The sequence below is a fragment of the Dipteris shenzhenensis genome, chromosome 33 (assembly GCF_047967505.1).
Source record: "Dipteris shenzhenensis isolate YYH24624 ecotype China chromosome 33, Dip_SZ_1.0, whole genome shotgun sequence".
In the NCBI taxonomy this organism is placed as follows: domain Eukaryota; kingdom Viridiplantae; phylum Streptophyta; class Polypodiopsida; order Gleicheniales; family Dipteridaceae; genus Dipteris; species Dipteris shenzhenensis.
Genome location: NC_141628.1, coordinates 42,050,267 through 42,072,745, shown reverse-complemented (window position 1 = coordinate 42,072,745; position 22,479 = coordinate 42,050,267). Strand labels below are relative to the sequence as shown.

Sequence of the window (22,479 nt, the reverse complement as noted above, 5' to 3'; positions counted from 1 at the left end):
CCCCACTACATCTGGGGGAAACCTCGGAAACAACAGGCTGCTCGAGAGCTCCGAAAACACAGCTCAACAGCCAAAGGAAGGGAGCACAAGGGAGTGGATGAACTACTCCACTACCCTACTCCTCTAGTGCACAACATGGCTGGCTCTACTCCTTTGCCAAGCCCTCCAAGAGATGACGCACTGCTGCTCCAGAAGATGAATGAAACACCTAAGAGGGGGGCCTATAAGTAGCCCCAGCCTCTCCCTAGTCGATTAGCAAGAAGGGCAGTAGGCCAGCTACTCTCCTTGGCGGACTCATATGCAAGGGGACTAACTCCCCTCTGCCCTCTATAAAGGGCTAGCTGACAGCCCTACTGCATCTCCTAGAGGGATGACCACCTACCCTGCTCATGGCACACAACCCTATAAGAGAGCACACACCTCTATGCTTAGAGGCAACAAGCTCTACATAAGACGATCAAGCCTACAGCCCCCTATAAAGGGCTCACCTTCTCCAGCAGACAAGGAGGCTACCTAGACGACGAGATCTACTCTCGCGAGGCGAGCACACCCACAGCACAAGCCCTCTCTCTCCCTACCCTAGCCTCATACTGGGCAAGCACACCCACAAACACTGGCCCTCTTTCATCAAGAGATGTTGATCTCTAACAAAAGTGAGGTATGAGGTTGAAGTGTTCCACCCAACCACCCTTAGAGACCTCACTAAATTACCGATCTGCACACCACTCTGATTGCAGTGGTGGTTGATGTCATCACTCTCTACTATGGGCAAATCAAGTTGCTGATTTTGCCGCTCCGCTTCCTTCTTCTCCTTTGTCTCCTTTTGAAATTTCACTTTGTTGTTTTGTTTATGTTAGGAGGGGGGAAAAGGACCCATTTCCATAGTTTCTACAAGGGCTACAATGTTGGGGGAGCCCTTGGGTTGAAAGGGCAAACCAGAATGCAAAAGGGGAGGGAGGAGATGAGAGGGTGTCCAAACAGGTTGAAGGCATAGGGTGGAGGAATGCGAGGGCTAGGGAAATCAGGTAGGCGAAACGCAGGAGAGCAATGGGTGGGGAGGACTAAAGCTACAAGGAGGGAGCAAGGACAACAGGGAATGGAGGCGCAACAAGAAGGCAAGATGAGAGAGAGAGAGAGAGAGAGAGAGAGAGAGAGAGAGAGAGAGGGTTCAATAAGATTTTTGGGACAAAAAACATCATTTCCAATTTAGCAAAATGTAATATGTGACTAACGTGATGAGTGCAACACATCAATTTCTTTCACCTCACGGAACACTTGGCAATGGGAGACACATGCCAATTGACCTCACTTGAATGAATGTTAGAGCTACTTGCGTCTATGTGGACACTGGGCATGTTTTCATTCACCAAGGATATGTGATGTATTGGACAATTACTTGGGTGATCTAATCATCTCCCGACCCATCTCCGACTTATCATACTGTTTTATTTATTGATATTTTGGCGTACGAATCATCCCTGCAAGCATTTGCTATAAATCTGTGAAATTTCCCTGCATTTATCTAACATGACTCAATCACTCTTCCCATTTGTCCACCAATCAAACCTGTCAATGGCACTTAAACAGTGCTCAGCACAAAATAATGCTTTTTATTATGCAGTGGCCAACTAAATTAACAGTAACAACAAGAGAAATACAAGAAAATTCGTCCGAACCAAGCCCCCCCCCCCCCACACTCTCAAAAAGGAGAGAAGGAAAAACAAAAAGGGCAACGTGAAAAGAACACCCAAAAATGAGGCCAAGAAAGTATGCTTATGTTGAAAAGGTACATCAAGAATTTAGCCGTCTTAAAACACTCGATAGCTTCAACCACACAAACTTCTGGACCAGAATGTTGCATGTGTAAGTAAACATTTCAGCCTAAGGCCGGAATTCCTCTTTTGACTTGCCAATACCCATACCATGAACAGAAACAAAACAATACTTGATCAGCCCATAGCATACTTCTGTAACAAGAGAAATGAAAACAAGTTCATACGTACGAAGCCCCCGCACACTCAAAAAGGAAGAAAAGAAAAACTAAGGAAAAACAAAAAGGGCAAGGTGAGAAGAACACCCAAAAAATGAGGCCCATCAAGAATTTAGCCATCTTAAAGCATTTGATAGCTTCAAACACAAACTTCTGGGCCAGAATGTTGCATGTGCAAGTAAACATTTTAGCCTAGGCTGGAATTTCTCTTTTGACTTGCCAATACCCATACCATGAACAGAAACAAAACAATACTTGATAAGCCCATAGCATACTACTGTGTAATAACAAGAGAAATGAAAACAAATTCATCCGTAGGAAGCCCCCGCACACTCGAAAAGGAAGAAAAGAAAAACTAAGTTAAAGCAAAAAGGGCAAGGTGAGGACACCCAGAAAATGAGGCCAAGAAAGTATGGTTATGTTTTGAAAAGGTACATCAAGAATTTAGCCGTCTTAAAACAATTGATAGCTTCAACCACAGAAACATCTGGGCCAGAATGTTGGATGTGTTAGTAAACCTTTCAGCCTAGGCTGAAATTTTCTCTTTTGACTTGCCAATACCCATAGCATGAACCAGAAACAAAACAATGCTTGATCAGCCCATTGCATACTTCTGTGTCCAGTTCCTAGCTGTAGATTCATACTTAGCTCTGTCAGTTTTATACATGTGTGCTATTTCAGGGACCAGAGGATCATCTGGATTTGGGTCCGTCAGAAGAGAGCAAATGGACAGCAAGACCTGTGTCAAGAAGTCCCATGAGTTAAGCATCAAGACAGATGAAATCCCGTCACAATTGGCAAAAGATAAAACAAGCACATGCTGAAATCACATACGGTCAATAAACGAACTGTTTCAATACAAGGAGAATTTTAGCAGTACCTTTGATATTGTCAATGCAGGGCTCCACTGCTCCTTCAAAATATCAAGACAGATACTTCCATTGCTGTTGATATTAGGATGAAATACTTTAGTCCGAAATGCAACCTGCTTGAGCATCAAACAGGACCAAGTCAGGCATCATCTAGTTCATGAAAGAATCACATCTGAGTTGCCAACCTTTTGTCCTTTGCAGTAACATGTACAGTGAAAAAGAAACTAAATACGAGACTCCAAACCCAGGTGGCCACCTCTTGAGTTTGTCATGATAACACACCAGAAGTCTATAAAGCAATACAGTAAGCATGATTTACAAAAAACGATGTATTCATGCCATATTATTTGATGTTAATATAAATAATGAGCACTCACACATGCTTCTGAGTTTCGGCTCTCAAGGGCCACCCTTGCAAGGGTGGTACCATTTGATGTCTCGTAAAATTCTCCCTTGCCTTGTATTCTCTCTATTCCCCTCATTCTCAATGATCCCTTGCATATAGAGTCAGTTTGTAGCAAAAATACATGTGTTACCCACTCACTCTCCCCCATCCGAAGGCCAATGCAGATTCATACATGTGTTGGACTCTTCTACATTTTTGTAACACATGCACCATGCAGCTATCATGGACTTTGTATTGTGAATGACATTGATGTATATAACTATATTTTCACACACACACACAAAGAAGAAGACAAAGATAGATAGATGGATGGATGTTCAAGATACAATGATTGGTAGCTGATTAGCTTGTGTTTGGCCAATAAATGGGAGGAATTTTACTCGAAAAGTTTTTTTTTAAGAACCGATTTCTTAGGATGCGTTCGAGTGACAGCCCTTGATCTGGCACCGGACATCCAAGACTAGGAAGGTCGCATGTTGGGGCAGCATACACACATTGAGTGGGCACAATGCGACAGCAGCACGGTGAAATCCTTGGGGGCACGGAGTCAGCTCCCCCAGCAACCCAAGGAAAGGCTGAACGCCCTTGCCCGCCTCAGAGAAGCCAATAGTAGGATTCAGGAGATTGAGGAGACCATCCTAGCAGCAGACCCCAGATGCCACAAACCCTTCACACTAGTTTGGGCAATTGTCCAAGACGAGTTCTTCTCAGAGTCTTCGACATATAGCAAGACCGTGACAAGCCCTACCCGGCCTTCTTTAACATCGACTCAAGTGGATTACTCCAGATGGAGTTGGAGTGAGACAAATACTCAGGGGGCAATGGGGTCTTAGACTCAATGGAGTGGCAAAGGATCAAAGAAGTAGGCCGATCTAGACCGTCAACCACAAATCTTTTTGGTCTGAGCAAGATCACTCTAGGCGACGCCTTTGGTTATGGGAGGGGAGAGTCGAGACCCTTGCGTGAGATGCAATGGGTAGGGCACTCAAATCATGTGGCAGAGGAGCCCTTCTTCTTCTACACCACCTGCATTGTTAGATGCCTTTAGCTGGACATGTCGGCTTAGGAGGGGCCCTGGCTCAAGCAGTGGGTGCCACATGAGATTCTTACCAGGTTTTAGGCCTGCCTTTGGACTGCCTTCGCAAGAGGAAGATTTCACATTACTTCTCACTCGTAGCTCATAATCATGGTTGGAGCAGATGAGTGTAGACAGGGTCTGTCACTACTGTAGTGCCATAGACCTTGAGACGACAAGTCACTGCTTGTGGAGCTGTCCAACACCTCATAGGATCTAGCAATGCTCCCTTAGGATAGTGGCCAAGATGTGACATACCCAATATGACTTCATTGACAAAGGGACCACATGATTTCACCATCGAGATGGTCTCTCTGGCCTATAGGATACATGGTTTGAGTGTCACTTTCTTGGAGATACAAGACCCAGTCCCTCCCTCTCGCCAAAGACCGGAGTTCTCACCAAAGGACAGTGTCTAGGAGACAATTGCAAGCATCCCATACTAGAATATTTGGTTTGCACACCACTGCACTTTCGTGATGAGGGGAAGCAAACTCGGCCTGCAGCCACCCTCGTCAACATCTAACATGACATCACCTACACCTTACAAGCCACTTGGGAGCAAGGCACCAGAGGCGCCTAGAAAGATCACTGAAAGGGGGGAGCGTTTCTGCATTTTTTGCATTCACGAATCGAAAAGTCCACTGGTTCTACACCTGCTCAGTGCTCACCCTGGTTGTAGGTTCCTCTTCGGGATACCCTGGGCACTGACTTTGATCTTGCAGGGCAGCTTGCATGCCAGCCAGCTGCCCATTTTGATTGGCCAAGCATGATGCATCCCATGGATTACTGAGCTGTATCCTTTTCTCAAATTTTCTAATAGACGATTCTTTTCTTTATTTATTTTGCAAATGTAAATGTATGAACTTCAACTTTCAGTGTCACGGGGACGTGAAGTTATGAACCGTGACTAACTTTGGCTTAGGGGGCTAGCCCAGGGGAAGCGACACTTCCCAGAAGTCCCTAGGTGCACACACTAGGCCTACTTGCTAGGGGCAAGGCAAGGTTTAGAGGGGTCTTAAAATTAGGCAAAAGGAAACCAATGTTTCATTGGTTAGAAGGGGTTAGGATTTTAATGTGAGGGGAAACCAATGTTCCATTGCAAGGGTTAGAGCTTTAATGAGGGGGCCACGTGGCATTTCCTCATGCATACCTACCCTCTTCCTCTCCTTCCAAGGCCAACGTACGTTTTCTATGAGGGGGATTCATTTTTCACCCATTCTTTTGGAGATCGCCTTTTCCCCACGTCACTGGCTATTGCACGATTTTCGAGGCTGCTCCTTTGCTCCATTTTTGGCACGAATCCCAAGGCGCTTTGATCATTGGCTGTATGGAATCCTACGCACGCTGCATGCTGTACGGCTATTGCACGCTCCTCGAGGTCACCGTACGGCTGTGCGGACCTGCTGCTGGTGATTTGAAGCAGCCATACTGCTGTTGAGGCTGCTGATCGAGGCTGGCTGCAAGTGTACAGGCTGCTGCATGGATTCCATAAGTGCTGCTGTACGGTGCTTTCAATGCTGCTGAACGGATTGCTAGCCTGCTGTACGGACAGAACTTTTGATTGGCACGTGAGCCAAGGTGGCTGAATTGCATTCATTGCTGGCTGTACGGAAGAGGTACGCACCCCAAGGCTGATTGTACATAGTATTCATCGCTGCTGTACAGAACGGGCCTGCTGTACGGATCAGTTAGCACGCATCCCAAGATTCCAGCCCGTTATCTCGCTCTTCCCTCCCCTCTCCAAGCTGTCATTGCCTCCTGTTAGCCTCCACATTGGATCTGTTGCCCATGGAGGTTTCCTCGAGCGGATTGGAGTTCCTCGGAGCTGATCTGGGGCTGGATTGAAGTTGTCTGAAGCTGGTTTGAGTTCTCTTGTCACTATCCCTTTCATGCGATTGCATTTGGTGATTTTTGGAAGCTTGTTGTTGTTCCGTTTGTTGTTTGGAGTTTCCTCTGGACCTTACAGGCTTAAGCAGACACTCAGTTACAAAGGGTGTGCCTGGGAGAGTGCCAGAGGGGCAGTGTATTGCAATTGGAATCCTTGAGGCTGCTTGAGCATTTCGGGAAGTGTCTGGATGCCTGCTCATTAACAGTTGGTTACATTCTTTGTGGAATGCTTGGATACTTTTACAGTTGGCCATGGACAAATGGTGAATGCCCTAGCTTTGCCTTGGCACTTAGGTGCTAGTGTGTGCACTAGGATGGAATGCAGTGTATAGCCAAGGTTTGGCTTGGACAGTGGAATTGCCCGTGGGGTAGAGCACAAGGGAGAGCCCTTGTTGTATGTACCAATTTCATTCCTAAAGAAATTAATAAATACCGGAAGGGGCGCCAAGTGTTTGGGGCCAGTGTGGTGTCTTGTACTTTGTTTCATTGAGTAGGGGCACTCTAGCCTCCATCCAGTTATTTCTCAAGTTGTTTCTAAGTGGTATTGTTTAAAGTTAAGTGGTTGGAAATGATGCAATGTGACTGTGAATAATGAATATGCAATGCAAGTTATGGTCTACTGCCCTTTAGGCAACTGAAGGCCGGTTATAGTGGTTCCGTTGCCGGGACATCACCATCTTCCTACAGAGGTGAGCCCTGGGAGTGTTGGGTGAAGAAAGCCCCATTGCATTTTTTGTTGCAGCCATATCATCAAGAATCATGTCGCACCACGAGAGATCACTGACTAACTCCGAGCAGGAAACAGACAGCTTTGATGAGGCGCACAATACCAGTGAGGGTGAAGAAGAGCAAAATGATGAGGGACATCACGTTTCTCTTGAGCATGCCACTGAGGATTTGCAGGACGAGGTGGATGAGACAGAGGAGCTTGATCCCAATGCCCTTTTTCAGTTACAAATGCAATGCCCTTTTTCAGTTACAAATGCAAAGTGCAGTGGGAGCCCTGTCACAGCTGCAACAGACTTTCTTGGAGATTATGCAAGCTTATTCTGGTGGTAATGCTCCCCCTGGAAGCAAAAAGACAGCTGAGAAGAAGCAGACAAAGCATAAGAAGACTCAGAGGCGTGTATCTTTCAATAGACAGCCACCAGAGATGCCCACAGTCACCCCTGTAGCGGGTAATGTCAAACTTTTCATTCAGTTAATCAAGGACAGCAAGTCCTTCCTCAGCCCATGAAGCATCCAGGATATTTTGGCGGAGGATCGGTTTTTCAGTCAATGGTGGGACAGGCCACCGAAGGGCTTGGTATGCCTGGTACATACTTGGGTAGTTTCCAGCCAGGAATGCAGAATTTGCAGCAGCATACGGAGGGTGGAATGCCCCCTGCAAATGCCAATATGATGTATGCAAACATAGGGATGCAGCCCAGTATGCAAACACGGATGCCAGGAATGATAAGCAACACTTGGAGTGTGCCACAGATGCAAGGAATGGGATCTGGAATGGTCAACCCCACCATGGGCACAGGCGATATGGTACAGAATATGGGATCCACGATGCCTCCACCATATTTACAGCCCCCAGTTTATGATAATATTACTCCCAAAGGTAAGCTGAAAGATTATAAGGAAGGAGGGGCAGCTGTGAAGTTTGAAACCTTCAATGGGATGCAAGATAGATTGAAGGCTCTGACATTTGTACAACAGTTTGATGCTGCCTATTCCGGTGGTCATTTCACAGAGTCTTCCAAGGTACGAAAGGCAGCCACCTTCATGAAGGGTAACGCACTCCAATGGTGGACCAATTTGCTTTTGCAGGGTAAAGCCCCTAACACTTGGATTGAGTTCAAGCAAGTTTTCTCATCTGCTTGGCTCACCACCACTTTTGAAGTGGATATAATGACAGCATGGCATAAGCTGGATGCCGCAAACTGTAAGAATCTTGAAGAGTATAATAAAAAGTTCTGGAAGGCCTTATTGCCAGTCAGTTCGTATGGGACCGTATCATTGTCTGAGCAGGTGGAAAAGTATTGTTGTGGGCTGCCAAAGGAGCTTCGTGACTATTGCACCAAGACAAAGGTCTCCAACATATCTCAACTGATTGAGAATGCTACTACAGCCTATGCTCTCATGCAAGGGATGACTCCAGGATTCAAAGGTAAGCAGCAGGATGACTCTTTCACGAAAAGAAAATTTGCCAAGACAACCAAAGTTAACTTTGATGTGGACCAGCGACCTAATAGTAAGCCCATTACCAAAGAGAGATTGTCTCCTGAGGAACGGCAAGCCCTATTTGAAGCTGGAAAGTGTTTCCTTTGCAAAGAAGAGGGCCATCAGGCCAAAGATTGCCCCAATCGTAAACGGAAACAACCTATGGGAGCACAAGAAGCGAAAAAGGAAAGCCCCGCGCGCTAGGAGATTTGTTTTCCTTTGGTAAAAAGCAGTAATATTGGTATGAATAATTGTAACAGCCAGAAATTGGAGAGTCTCCTCTTTCTAGGCTGCTTTGTTATTTGTAGGATGTTTATTCCCTGCTAGCTTTGCATGGCAATTTGCAGGATGGTTCTTCCCTGCTAGTTTTGTTGATTTTTGTATCAGTCAGAAGATGGAGAGTCTCCTCTTCTAGGCTGAATGGTAAATTGCAGAATAAGTAGTCCTTGTTCTTGTTGGATTGCTCTTGTTGCCCAGCATGGCTAGAGCAGCACATCCATGTATCACATGTCTGTTTTGGATGCTCTTGTTGCCCGGCATGGCTCGAGCAGTAAATCCATTTAGTACATGCTAGTTGGTTTTTTTAATTTGAACCATGAGGCAAGGATCCAAGTCTAGCATAGATTGGCTGAACCGATTCAGCTTGCGGTGATGCAAGTCTGAAAGGATATCGAGTACCGGGATCTATGTTCCTAGGATCCATTATTGCCATGTGTGTGTGGTTCAAGTTATTGGAGGCGAGTGAACTAGCAGATTTCATTCAGAGTGGTGTAGTCCACTCAGTTGTTGTGCTTTGAGCGGACTTCGGTTGTAGCTCCTTCAGGCTCAGCAGAGCATAGGTCTGGAGCATTGCCTAATGCTCACGAGGGGGGTAGTTCCTCCACCCCCTTGTCAACAGACAGGCTCACGGTATCTAGAAGTCGCTTGGTGACACTATATGTCTCACCCGAGGTACTAGTCACTCCACACGGATGATGCATTGATATATGGATGGACACGCACGCTCTCCTAGACCATATCATCATTGCTGGTGGTTTATGTTTATAGCAGCAAACTTGATAGTTTGATGTTTCAAGAGGAGGGTATGTCACGGGGACGTGAAGTTATGAACTGTGACTAACTTTGGCTTAGGGGGCTAGCCCAGGGGAAGCGACACTTCCCAGAAGTCCCTAGGTGCACACACTAGGCCTACTTGCTAGGGGCAAGGCAAGGTTTAGAGGGGTCTTAAAATTAGGCCCAAGGAAACCAATGTTTCATTGGTTAGAAAGGGTTAGGATTTTAATGTGAGGGGCAAACCAATGTTCCATTGGTTTGGAAGGGTTAGAGCTTTATGAGGGGGCCACGTGGCATTTCCTCATGCATACCTACCCTCTTCCTCTCCTTCCAAGGCCAACGTACGTTTTCTATGGGGGGGATTCATTTTTCACCCATTCTTTTGGAGATCGCCTTTTCCCCACGTTACTGGCTATTGCGCGATTTTCGAGGCTGCTCCTTTGCTCGCATTTTTGGCACGAATCCCAAGGCGCTTTGATCATTGGCTGTATGGAATCCTACGCACGCTGCATGCTGTACCGCTATTGCATGCTCCTCGAGGTCACCGTACGGCTGTACGGACCTACTGCTGGTGATTCGAAGCAGCCGTACTGCTGTACAGGCTGCTGATCGAGGCTGGCTGCAAGTGTACAGGCTGCTGCACGGATTCCATAAGTGCTGCTGTACGGTGCTTTCAACGCTGCTGTACGGATTGCTAGCCTGCTGTCCGGACAGAACTTTTGATTGGCACGTGAGCCAAGGTGGCTGAATTGCATTCATTGCTGGCTGTACGGAAGAGGTACGCACCCCAAGGCTGATTGTACATAGTATTCATCGCTGCTGTACAGAACGGGCCTGCTGTACGGATCAGTTAGCACGCATCCCAAGATTCCAGCCCGTTATCTCTCTCTTCCCTCCCCTCTCCAAGCTGTCATTGCCTCCTGTTAGCCTCCACATTGGATTTGTTGCCCATGGAGGTTTCCTTGACCGGATTGGAGTTCCTCGGAGCTGATCTGGGGCTGGATTGAAGTTGTCTGAAGCTGGTTTGAGTTCTCTTGTCACTATCCCTTTCATGCGATTGCATTTGGTGATTTTTGGAAGCTTGTTGTTGTTCCGTCTGTTGTTTGGAGTTTCCTCTGGACCTTACAGGCTTAAGCAGACACTCAGTTACAGAGGGTGCGCCTGGGAGAGTGCCAGAGGGGCAGTGTATTGCAATTGGAATCCTTGAGGCTGCTTGAGCATTTCGGGAAGTGTCTGGATGCCTGCTCAATAACAGTTGGTTACATTCTTTGTGGAATGCTTGGATACTTTTACAGTTGGCCATGGACAAATGGTGAATGCCCTAGCTTTGCCTTGGCACTTGGGTGCTAGTGTGTGCACTAGGATGGAATGCAGAGTATAGCCAAGGTTTGGCTTGGACAGTGGAATTGCCCGTGGGGCAGAGCACAAGGGAGAGCCCTTGTTGTATGTACCAATTTCATTCCTGAAGAAATAAATAAATACCGGAAGGGGCGCCAAGTGTTTGGGTGTCTTGTACTTTGTTTCATTGAGTAGGGGCACTCTAGCCTCCATCCAGTTATTTCTCAAGTTGTTTCTAAGTGGTATTGTTTAAAGTTAAGTGGTTGGAAATGATGCAATGTGACTGTGAATAATGAATATGCAATGCAAGTTATGGTCTACTGCCCTTTAGGCAACTGAAGGCCGGTTACCATGAATAACGAATACTAAAGCAACCATGCATGGTGCAATGCAGTAGTCTACTCACAGTTTGGATGAAAGATATAAGACTTCAGACCTTTAACAAAACCATAGGAATTATTACCAAGATGATGCATAGATCAAGTGCCCCCCACAACACATTGCTCAAACTATCAAGCCACTATGCTCCACACTGCCTTGGTCCTCACTGCATTTGTAGTAAGCGTTTCAATATCATATATATGATATCGTCTGTCCTGTTGATCAAGCTCATAAGCTATAACACCATGTGACAGCTCCAATTTCCCTACCATTTGCATCAGCTTCAATGATAAATACTTTCGAAAAACAAGGCAAACAAGAATAAAGGCTCAAGTCAACACCTCCTTCAGCTCTAGGAAACTCTTTGATGTTCAAAAGAAAGCCTCCTTTTTTTTGCTGATCAGTAAGGGGTGCTGCAATGCTAGCATAAACTCAATGAATCTTCCATAGAATCAAGCCAGCCCTGTCCCAAGTTATTCCACCTTGCAAGCCATGAGCGCATTTTGCTAAATCTAAATTCTGCTTCCACTATTAGATGCTTTTTCTGGGATCTGTTGTATATGAGTATGTCATGAAAAGAGGAAGTACATTTGGATGTTTATGGGTGAAGATGCTGAGGGAGGTCTCCAAATACGTCAGCATCCTAGTTCCTGCATGTGTCTGTCCTCGACCACAAGCCCATTTGTCCTGCTCTTGATTGGATAATTGTAAAATATACAGTCCACACACTCCCTTTAGATCCCTTGCCAATCTCCTTGATAGAATGAGAGTTGATTTAAGGGATTAAACTCCCATCAAAGTTAGCCGTTTGCCATGTTGCATGAACCTCATAGGCATGTCAGTTAGGTCCCTGGAGAATTCATCCAAAGCCCTTGGACATTCACAGCCCAATATAATATCAATGGGTCAAGAGAGATTAAAAAATCACTGACAAAAGTATATCTAGGACGGTTGTATGTGAGTGTTCAGCTAAAATATATTACTGACGGAATTCTTACAATAGGCAGCTTCTACTGTTAAGTCCATGCTCCAATGCAATAGGATGTAACCTCACTGCTTATGCAGTTATGGAGTGATGACATTGTGGGTACTCCGACTATCAACCAAAATGTCCCTTTACCTTGAAATTTTGTGCACAATTAAAGACTCTAGAGAGAGAGATTGTACAGAACTAATTGAGTATCCCAATTAATCCATCATCATCCACACATAAGTGCCTTCTGAATCCCTTTCATCACAAGCATAGTCGTAAATAGTTTCCAAATTCCACTGTCGAAAAGAGCTTTGAAGACTTGAATGGAAGTCTTCACTTACCACTGAGTTCTCCCAACTCAAACCACTTGGGTCAAATGGGAAAGAGTCTCAACTTATGGCGTATTAAGATACTCTTGACTCTCTTTTACTTCATTCAATTCTGAGTCTGCAACTTGCTCATCAACAACTGTCTCATCACTATCATACATACATTTCACGGTACTTGGCCTTGGATACAATTCTACACTTTTCTCCACACTCCTCTCAAAATAGTTGCTTAACCATCTTCTCTATTCTAACCTTAGTGTCATCCTTAGGAAAAGGTTTAAGCGAGGACTTGCATCCTTAGCCCTATGGGTCTTGGTCCCCTCTCATGGATCCACAACCGGCCCTCCCACATGTTGATGCAAATTGCAACACGACTTCTCCTAACTGATAGTAAACACACCCAAATTTGGTAGAATATGCAGGAAGGTTAGAATAGAGTAGTACCTTATGTTTTAGGAAAAAGGTAGGGGTGGAAGGTCATGGGCTGGACCTGCAACAGAGACTTGTGAGGGGCTGCACAAGGACAGGAGGAAGTCATTCCTTTTTAGAATTCAGCTGAGTGTTGGAACTCTTGCTGTGTATTCTATTTCAGTAATGAAGTACAAGTCATGAATTGCCTTGCCAAGTACAACTAGAGCCTTTATATAGGTATGGCCCACGGCAGCACAAAGCAGTATTGCTTATGGGATTACCTCCTAGGATGCCACGTGGCAACTTATGGTATCCCCTAAAAAAAGAAAAGAACACTTACAAGCCAATAAAGGCCTTTCTACTAACTTTTAGCCTAAGGTTAGCATAAGTAAAAAGTAACCAGCTGTTACAATCCTCCCTCCTCAAATAGAAATTTGTCCTCAAATTTGAAAAGGATGTAACCTGGACATACAATGCTCCTTGTAAACCTGAACAGCTCAATTCTGGTCATATCAGCTGAACAATGAAGTTTCTTAGTCAAATACCTCCCTGTAGCAATGCTGATCTGTAAATGGATCATATAATATTCCCAAGAAATCAAGCAATCGGGCGGAAGAGTTATGCTGTCCAACATAACAGATCTGATCATATGATCCAGTGAGAGACATGCTGATCTGAGAAAGGATAGTGAATGCTGGCTGCAGCATGTCCATATACGCCATATAGCAAGAGAAAATCAAATCTGCTCATAAAGACTCAATTTTGGCCATAGAATTCAGCTAAGCAATTGAGGGTACTGCTCCACAATTGTAGATGGCTGCCAAGAAGACTCCTCATCAGGTAGACCTCTCCATTTGATAAGATATTCCATGTAGGACTTGTTCCTCAGCACATGATCTCTAAATCCAAGGATCTTTTCAGGAATATACTCTTTGTAGGAATGAAGTGGGCAACTTTGGTAAGTCTATCAACAACCACAAAGATATTGTTCCAACCCTTAGAGGTCACTGGTAGACCTGTAATAAAGTCCATGCTGATATGTGTCCATTTACCTTGAGGTATAGGTAGAGGTTGTAGTAGACCAGCTGGCCTCAAATTCAACTCCTTGTTTTGTTGACAGGGCTTACAGCTTTGAACATAAACAAGAACATCCTTCCAAAGTCCCTTCCAGTAAAAACTCTGTTTTACCTTATCATACGTCTTGTTGAGGCCTATATGCCCAGCTATAGGAGATGAGTGAAATTCCTGTAAGATTAGCAGCTTATAGGAGGAATTTTCAGTAAGAAATATTCTATCATTATACCACAAGAGCCCATTGTGCAACTTGAAATTGGGATATTGCTGACAGTCAGGATCTTACAAGTCTTGGAACATAGCAACTGCTTGAGGATCATTGAGATACTCTTCTTGAATGCCATGGATCCAATCTTTATAAACCTCAGTAATAGATGATAAAGTACAAGCCCATATCCTGGAAAGAGAATCTACCACAATATTTTCTTTGTCCATCTTGTAATCTATGTCAAAGTCATAGTTTTGCACAATGGATAGCCATCTCCTTTGCTTGGGTGATAGAGAAGACTGAGATAGAAAATATCTGAGTCTCTTATGATCATTCTTGACCTTGAAATGGCTGCCATAAATGTAGTGGTGCCACTTTTTGATTGCATGAAGTATTGCCAACATCTCTTGGTCATAAATGTGGAAACTTGACTCCTTGTCATCCAATTTCCGACTTTCAAAGGCAATAACTCCATGACTCTGCTTTAGGACGGCTCCAATGCCCCTTCCACTAGCATCAGCCTCAATTATAAAAGGTTGAGAGAAATCAGGACATACCAAGATAGGCGCTGAAGTTAATGCCTCCTCTAATGCTTCAAAGCTCTTAGAAAGCATTCTTTTTTAGAAGATCAGTGAGAGGAGCTGCCAATTTGGCAAAATGCCTTATAAACCTTCTATAAAATGATGCTAGACCAAGGAACCCTCTCAGCTGGGTGATATTCTAAGGTATAGGCCAATCCTTTACACACTTCACCTTGCTGGGATCCACCTTAATGCCAGTACTGCTGACAATATGGCCCAAATATTCCACTTCTTCAGCCATGAAAGTGCATTTACTTGATTTGGCATACAATTGGTGTGTCCTCAATACTTCCAATACTTGTTGGACATGCAATAAATGCTCTTCTTTCGTTTTGCTGTAGATCAATATATCATCAAAGAATACCAACACAAATTTATAGAGGAAAGGCTGCAATACCTTGTTCATTAAGGCCTAGAAAGTTGCAGGTGCATTGGTTAGACCAAATGCCATCACTTTGAATTGATAAAGCCCACGTTCTGTCCTGAAGGCAGTTTTATGTTCATCTCCCTCCTTCATCCTTATTTGATGATAGCCTGACCTTAAGTCAATCTTTGTGAAGTACTTTGCCCCTCTAAGCTCATCCAGTAGATCATCAATTCTAGGGATAGGAAACCTATTCTTAACTGTCATTTTGTTCAAATCCCTGTAATCAATACACATTCTAAATGAGCCATCCTTCTTCTTAACCAATAACACAGGAGAGGCAAAGGGTGACAGACTGTGTAATAAATTCCTTGTCAAGGAGTTCCTTTATTTGCCTTGCCACCTCTTCCCTTTCAGCTCTAGAAAGTCTAGATGGAGCCATGTTGATTGGCTTAGATCCTGGCTCCAACACAATTGCATGATCCACATCTCTCATGGGAGGGAGATGGTTAGAAAGATCAGCAAATACATCAGAGTATTGCTGTAATAGGGACTGCATGTCTTTATCCTCCACTAACAACCCATTACCTTCTTGAGACTTGGTCAACTGAATAGCATAGACTCCACAAACACTTTTGAGGTCTCTGGCCATTCTTCTTGCAGAAATTAAGGACAATTTAGGAGATTGGTGACCCATCAAAGTGATGTGCTTACCTTCATGCATAAACTTCATATATAGCATGTCAAGGTCCATAGAGAATTCTCCCAAGGTTCTCAACCATTCACAACCAAGAACAATGTCAATAGGTCCCATTTCCAAGACAAATAGATCTCCATGAAAAGTATAGTCTTGAGAAAGTTGCACTTGAGCAGCCTGACAATATTGCTTACTGTGGGAATGCTGACCAATGGCCACCTCAACTTTGATCCCATGATCCAAAGTGGATGGGCATAACCTCACTGTTTGAAGTGTCTTTGCATTAATGAAGTTATGAGTGCTCCCACTGTCAACCAAAATGTGGACTGGTCTGTTATTGATTGTTCCTTTTAACCTAAGGGTTTAAGAGTCCTTGCAGCCCATAAAAACATCAGGAGATATGCTGTACACAACTGATTGTGTACCCCAATACACTTCATCATCATCAACAGCATCATTTCCATCAGAATTTCTGATCTCATCCTCATAATCTTCAACAACTTCAATGTTCCATGTCAAGATCTATTTGAGCACCTTGGTAAACTATTCCCTAAGCGTGGTGTTAAACATGGATAACCCACTTGGATCAAAGGGAAAGGTGGTCCCCTTTTTGGAACTATGATCCTCATCATCATCAAGGCCTTCATTCACACAGTCCTAATATTCATGAAATTCAGATTCTGCTGCAGATGTACTAGGAGATAAATCCTCATCAATCTCTAGAATCAAGCTCAACTTTGCTCCTATTTTTGCTTTGCACACATTCCTATGTTCAGGGGTCCACTTCTCACCACAAAGGTAGCACAAATTCTTCTTCTTCTTGTCATCAACAATTGCTTGAGATAACTGCTTAACCAACTTGTTTCTTTTATCACTCAGATCATCCTTTGGAGTGGGTTTAAAGGATGACTTTACATCTGTAGCCTTGTAAGCCTTACGTTGTCCCATGCCACTGCCATACACTGTGGGGAACCTAGAAATAGAAGAAGTTGTAGCAGGTGCAGGAAGTTTGCTTTCATCATTGGAAACCCCTTTGACCATAGGTTTAGTTCCAAAGTGACCAATACCCAAAGTCTTCTCCTTCCCATTGCATTTGGGTTCATAAAGCTCTGCCAACTGCATGGCCTCTTTAAGAGAATTGGGCTTTTGAGCTCCAACATCTAAAGCAATACTAGGGTGCAGACCATGGATGAACTTGAGCATTCTAACTCTTTCATCAATACCATGAACAAACAGAGCTAATTTCCAAAACTGTTTGATATAATTTTTCACTGATCCTTGCTGAGTAAGATCATACCACTTACAAATATATTGATCCCTAGTAAAAGGAGATATAAAAGTTTTAAGCATTTCAGCCTTGAATTCATCCCAAGCATTAAAAGTTAACCCTTCTTGCTGTAGATGCCTCCACCAAGAGTGGGCATAATCTTCCAAATGAAGAACAGCAAATCTGATTTTACCTTGACCACCCTTTGGATATAGAAGGAAGTAGTCATCCATCTTGCTGAGCCATTCCTCCAATTCCTTAGGATAGGTAGAATCACCTTTGAACTTGGAAGTATAATCTTGTCTTTCATATCTTTGTCTTGATGAACACGTCCTTTTGGTTCAATAGATTTAACTGTTTGTATATATTCCTGAAATGTCATTGCTGCCCTAAGGTCTGCTGGTAGCAACTTATATTCATGGAATTTTTGACACAACTCTTCACCTGCTGAACTGTTATTATTAGGAGTCTTACCATGTGCTGAATCCTTATCCATATGAGCTGTAACTCCACTAGAGTGATACATCCTTCGGGCAGAAGCCATAAAACCAACCGGTTCAATTACATGTATAGGATGATCATCATCATCATCTGAACCTGAGTCTCCATCAATTTGGGAACCCACAGGTCTCTTCCCATCATAAATTTGGCTTCTCTTGAACTAGTCCAACCTTTTATTAAAAGTGGCAGACATGTTCTGCATCCTTTGGTCAATCCTCTGATTATTGGTCTTAATCTCATTAGTTAGCTAATTGAATATCTGTAGCATTGGGTCCATACAATTCTTTATGATCTCCTCTTGGTTAAGGGATGTTTGTACTTGAGGAGTTGCTGCCAAATCCCCTTGAACATTGCCAACATGAGGATCATTGGGTTCAGAAACTACAATCTGATCATCAATACTACAGTCTGATCATCAATTGCTTCCTTCTCTGAGATGGAATCAAGGATACCCATTGTTTGCTTACTAGCTTGACCTGTAGACCTCTTTACAGGCATCTTTAATGACTCGAATCAAGAGTAAATGCACTGTCTTAAGCCCTGATCAAAAACCAGTAAAAAAACCCCAAATGCTAGTTTTGCCCTAATTTCGCAAGTCAAATTTTTGAGAAAAAACTTGAAATTTCCCACTTGATGAGGCGATCCTTATGCTAAGAATGAACCATAGAGCCAATCAGTTCCAGCCAGTCGAATTTGCTCATAGCTCCTCCAAATAGTCTCAGATCACCACCAGACTTAGGGAGCAGCCTTATGAGGTTAGGGCGAACAGAACAAGCCAAGAATGTCCTAATTTGGTGCAGGAAAACAGCAAATCATCGCTTTCTTCACTTTCTTGCACCAAAGAGAAAAAAACGTCAATGTTGACTCAATCCTCCTTCCTTTTAGGAATCTCACGCATAGAAATGATCACGGAAGCAAGGGCTTTCCACTGATGTAAGAAGCCCCAAATTCTGAGCATTTCGAAAATCAGGGTTTCTCAGAGCCTACCATGTGGCAGCTCACAACAGAGAGCACTTCTGGCGCTGAATTTTTGCAAAGAGGTAGGCTCTAGGCTCAAGAGTAGATGCTCGAAATTTCAAAGTGATTGGACAAAGAATTTCCCACCGATTCCCACGAAAAGAGCTCTGATACCAATGCAACAGGACTGCTCCTAACTGATAGTAAACACACCCAAATTTGGTAGAATATGCAGGAAGGTTAGAATAGAGTAGTACCTTATGTTTTAGGAAAAAGGTAGGGGTGGAAGGTCATGGGCTGGACCTGCAACAGAGACTTGTGAGGGGCTGCACAAGGACAGGAGGAAGCCATTCCTTTTTAGAATTCAGCTGTGTTGGAACTCTTGCTGTGTATTCTATTTCAGTAATGAAGTACAAGTCATGAATTGCCTTGCCACGTACAACTAGAGCCTTTATATAGGTATGGCCCACGGCAGCACAAAGCAGTATTGCTTATGGGATTACCTCCTAGGATGCCACGTGGCAACTTATGGTATCCCCTAAAAAAAGAAAAGAACACTTACAAGCCAATAAAGGCCTTTCTACTAACTTTTAGCCTAAGTTTAGCCTAAGTAAAAAGTAACCATCTGTTACACAAATGCTCCATCAGGTCCGTTGAAGAGGACCTCTACACAACATTTAGAAGGCTTCCTTGAATTCGGGTCCCTGAACTCTGCAGCTCCTGCTCCATTAGGTCCAGCTCCCAACGTGCAAGCCATCCTGAAACACAGGTTCCACTTATGCAACACCATCCACCTCTGGCACCACCAATCTCGATCTGGCACCACCGATCTCGATCACAAGCATGTCAGCTTCTTCAAACAATCCGGGTACTAAGAAAAGTCCACCTCTCCCCCTCGTGAGCTGGAAACACTCTGAATCCTTTAAAGCACCAAGTCTGTATTTGTGTTTTCAGAACAAAATATTTCTTAAGCAAGGATCTAATCAGAGTTAGCTAGGTCTTATTCTCTAAATATATCTCGAGTGCTTATTTGTGTTTTAGCACTAGAGCTCTAGATATAGGGCATACAGAGCCTTGTGGACCAGTAGTATCCCATATAAACACTGTATCTGATTGCAGGGATGCGATGTGGCACACACTAAATAATCTGAATTATATTGATGTAATCTTACAAAAGGTCTGGAAGTATGTTAGGGGGACCATTATCCATTCATCTTGGAAACGATATGCTGCTTTGCACTTTCAGAGATCAACGAATCCAAATTGAATCTTCTCTCCTCACTCTCCCTCTTTCCCCTTCCCTCTGGCTGGACAGCTGGGCTTTCTCTATATGTTCTTACTTCTAGACAAAGAAAATTATTGCCTAAGCATAATCCCAGCTAGCAGAAACCTAGTAAAGGAAAATCTGGCACCTCAAGACATAAAAAACAATGAAAGGCATAATTCACATCTTCTAGCATCAAATTATAAAAACCAATAAGCAGTACAAACGGATTCCACGTTCACTAAATCAACCATGTAATCAACAAACAATGCGACATTTCAAATGAGTTTGCAGGAAAACAAATGCATACCTTCGGGGGCTTGAAAGGGTAGTCCGGGGGAAAGTGGATTGTGACCAGAAATACACCCCCTGCATAAGGGCTCTCAGAAGGCCCCATGATAGTTGCCTGCCAGTGGAACATATCCTCAGCAACAGGGCCTATCACATAAAATGCAAATATAGATGGTCATAGTTTCAACTAGTACATTCAAACCCTTCAGACTTATATTATTATATAAGCTCAATAAAGATGAAAATGGTATGGAACATTGCACCATTTACAGAGCAAACCTTCGTGACTCCAGTCATCAGATTTCCGTGGAAAACAAAACAAGATTAGACTTCTAAAATTAAAAAACAAACCAGCTGAGGTACTGAAACCGGCCTCTAATCACTCAGAGGGCAGTGGAACTAAACCTTTAATCACTTCAGCACTTATTTACAGCTCACAAAGCATATATCACAACCATTAACCATTGCATGATCACCATTTGGCATCTACCCATTTGTTCACAAACAAAACCACTGAAAAAGGGATGGAGGCTAGAATGCCCCTGCTCGCAACAAACATAGACAAGTGCACCCGATTGGCCCCAAACACCGTGGTGCCCCTTTCGGTATTTCTTTATATTTCACAGTGAAATGATTACAAGTTGCATCTGGGAGACCTTCCCTGCAACTGAGCACGCAGCCCCAATTCACTAAGCCTTCGCAAGGCTTTCAAGCATAGAACACCATCACATAAGTGCACTTAACCCATAGGCTCAATCCAAAGGCATTCTCTTTTCCAAGTGCAATTCCATTGGCTGTCCACATGCAATCACACTGCACCCCAACTGCACTCTCTTTGAGTGGTTTCCACATGGCATTCACAAAGCTTTTCAAAGCTCCAAAATAAAATCAGCAAAGTACCCAACCAAAGAATGACTCATGTAGCACTGCCTGGGCACCTGTGAGCCAAGAAAGAGGCAGCACACGAGGCCAACCAATAGCTTATGGCAAAAAGAAATTGCAGCAGTAAAATCACAACTCACCAAGCCCTGAAAACTCGAGCCAAGTCCTCAATCGCCAAGAGGACATAGTAGCCAATGCCCAATTGCATTCTCAGCCAAAGAGGAGTGCAAAGGCATGAAGAAAGAGCATTTACAAGAGCCGACCAGCAAGAATTCCACTGAAAAATGCGAAAAGAAGCAGTTCTGTCGCGAAGAAATGGGAGTTCTTGGGCTCAAAAGAAGCGTGCTTCAGAGAGGAATGCATTGAGAAGGTTTTGGAGAAGTTTCATCGCCGGAAAGTCCTCCAAAACTGAGAAAAACCAGTCAACCAGCGCGTGGGACCACTCGAAATTCAACAGAAAGCTGTATATTTGCAATAGAAGAGGCCCAGGAGGCGGTAGAAGCAAAAAGGTCCAGAAAAAGCCACTTTTGCAAATTCGACCAGCAAAAGAAGTGCTCAACTCTGCCTGTTCTACCAAACGCACGGAGGGAAAAGCATATCACTACGAAGGGGAGGCAGAGGGGAAGCCATTGGGCCAAACGGAAGTCGAGGAATCCAAACGGATGAGGAGTTATGAAGAAAAACAGAATTCAGCTGAAGGAGGCTGAAAAACCAGTCCAAAATCTCAACAAAGGGAGAAGATGAGAGAGAAAACCACACATGTGAAGTTTAGAAGGCCCAGGAAGGTCCAGGAATGGCAAAGGAGCATGTACAAGGCACTAGAGCCACCTGGAACTCTAGGGGGGCCACTGAAGGTACATGAGGCCCATTAAAAAATGCCACATCATCATTTCCCAACAACCACTCTTTTAATTCCTTGGAATGCCTTTGGGCCTAGGGATTAATTACGCTTATGTGCTAGGCACCATGCCGCGTTTTAACTACACATTATTAAGCCCATGCTTGGACTTTTAAAACCAAAGTTGTCACGGTCTCGTAGTACATTGAAGTACTTAGAATTTCACGCCCCCTTTGCCAGATGTGTCTTCAGGAGGAGGAGTCCCTGAAGCATTGCCTTTGGAGCTACTCGCACGCGCAGACGGTTTGGAAGGGAATCATAGGGATCTTAGCTAGGGCTACACCCGAGCTAGGACCGATCACTTGGGGAGCCGTTTGTTGGTGCAGCACTGAGCCGGGACATCACTTGGCCTATGAGTTCTCTAGACAGGATCCCATCTTTTTCATCACGCAGGCCACTTGGGCATACATGGACAGCTTTCCATGGCATTTGACAGAGACAGATGCAGGAGCGATGCCTCGGCACCCAGTTTGGGAGATCATAGGGAGCATCACAGGCTGGCATATCTGGACTTCCAAATGCGCGCAGACTGTAGGAGCTCAGACTTCTTCTACTACCTAGACCCT

The 22,479-nt window shown here is 44.1% G+C and overlaps 2 protein-coding genes across 2 annotated transcripts in view; one reads left to right on the top strand and one right to left on the bottom strand.

Annotated features, from left to right (window-relative positions):
* Positions 1-2,387: 2,387 nt before the first annotated feature.
* Positions 2,388-22,479, bottom strand: part of LOC147880119 (ubiquitin-conjugating enzyme E2 8) — a 30,948-nt gene continuing 10,856 nt past the window's right edge. Inside the window, exons 2-4 of the mRNA XM_087372158.1 lie at positions 20,153-20,280; positions 2,871-2,975; positions 2,388-2,729 (exon numbers count right to left, since the gene is read on the bottom strand). Coding sequence (XP_087228284.1) covers positions 2,586-2,729; positions 2,871-2,975; positions 20,153-20,280 — 377 coding nt within the window. The 3' untranslated portion in view covers positions 2,388-2,585. The remainder of the gene's footprint in view (positions 2,730-2,870; positions 2,976-20,152; positions 20,281-22,479) is intronic.
* On the top strand, positions 7,752-8,648 carry LOC147880120 (uncharacterized). The gene has a single exon (XM_087371389.1). It carries the CDS (start codon positions 7,752-7,754, stop codon positions 8,646-8,648), a length of 897 nt encoding a protein of 298 aa, XP_087227515.1.

Coding starts and splice junctions, on each gene's coding strand:
- LOC147880120 (XM_087371389.1), top strand. CDS start 7,752: ATGGGCACAGGCGATATGGTACAGAATATGGGATCCACGATGCCTCCA.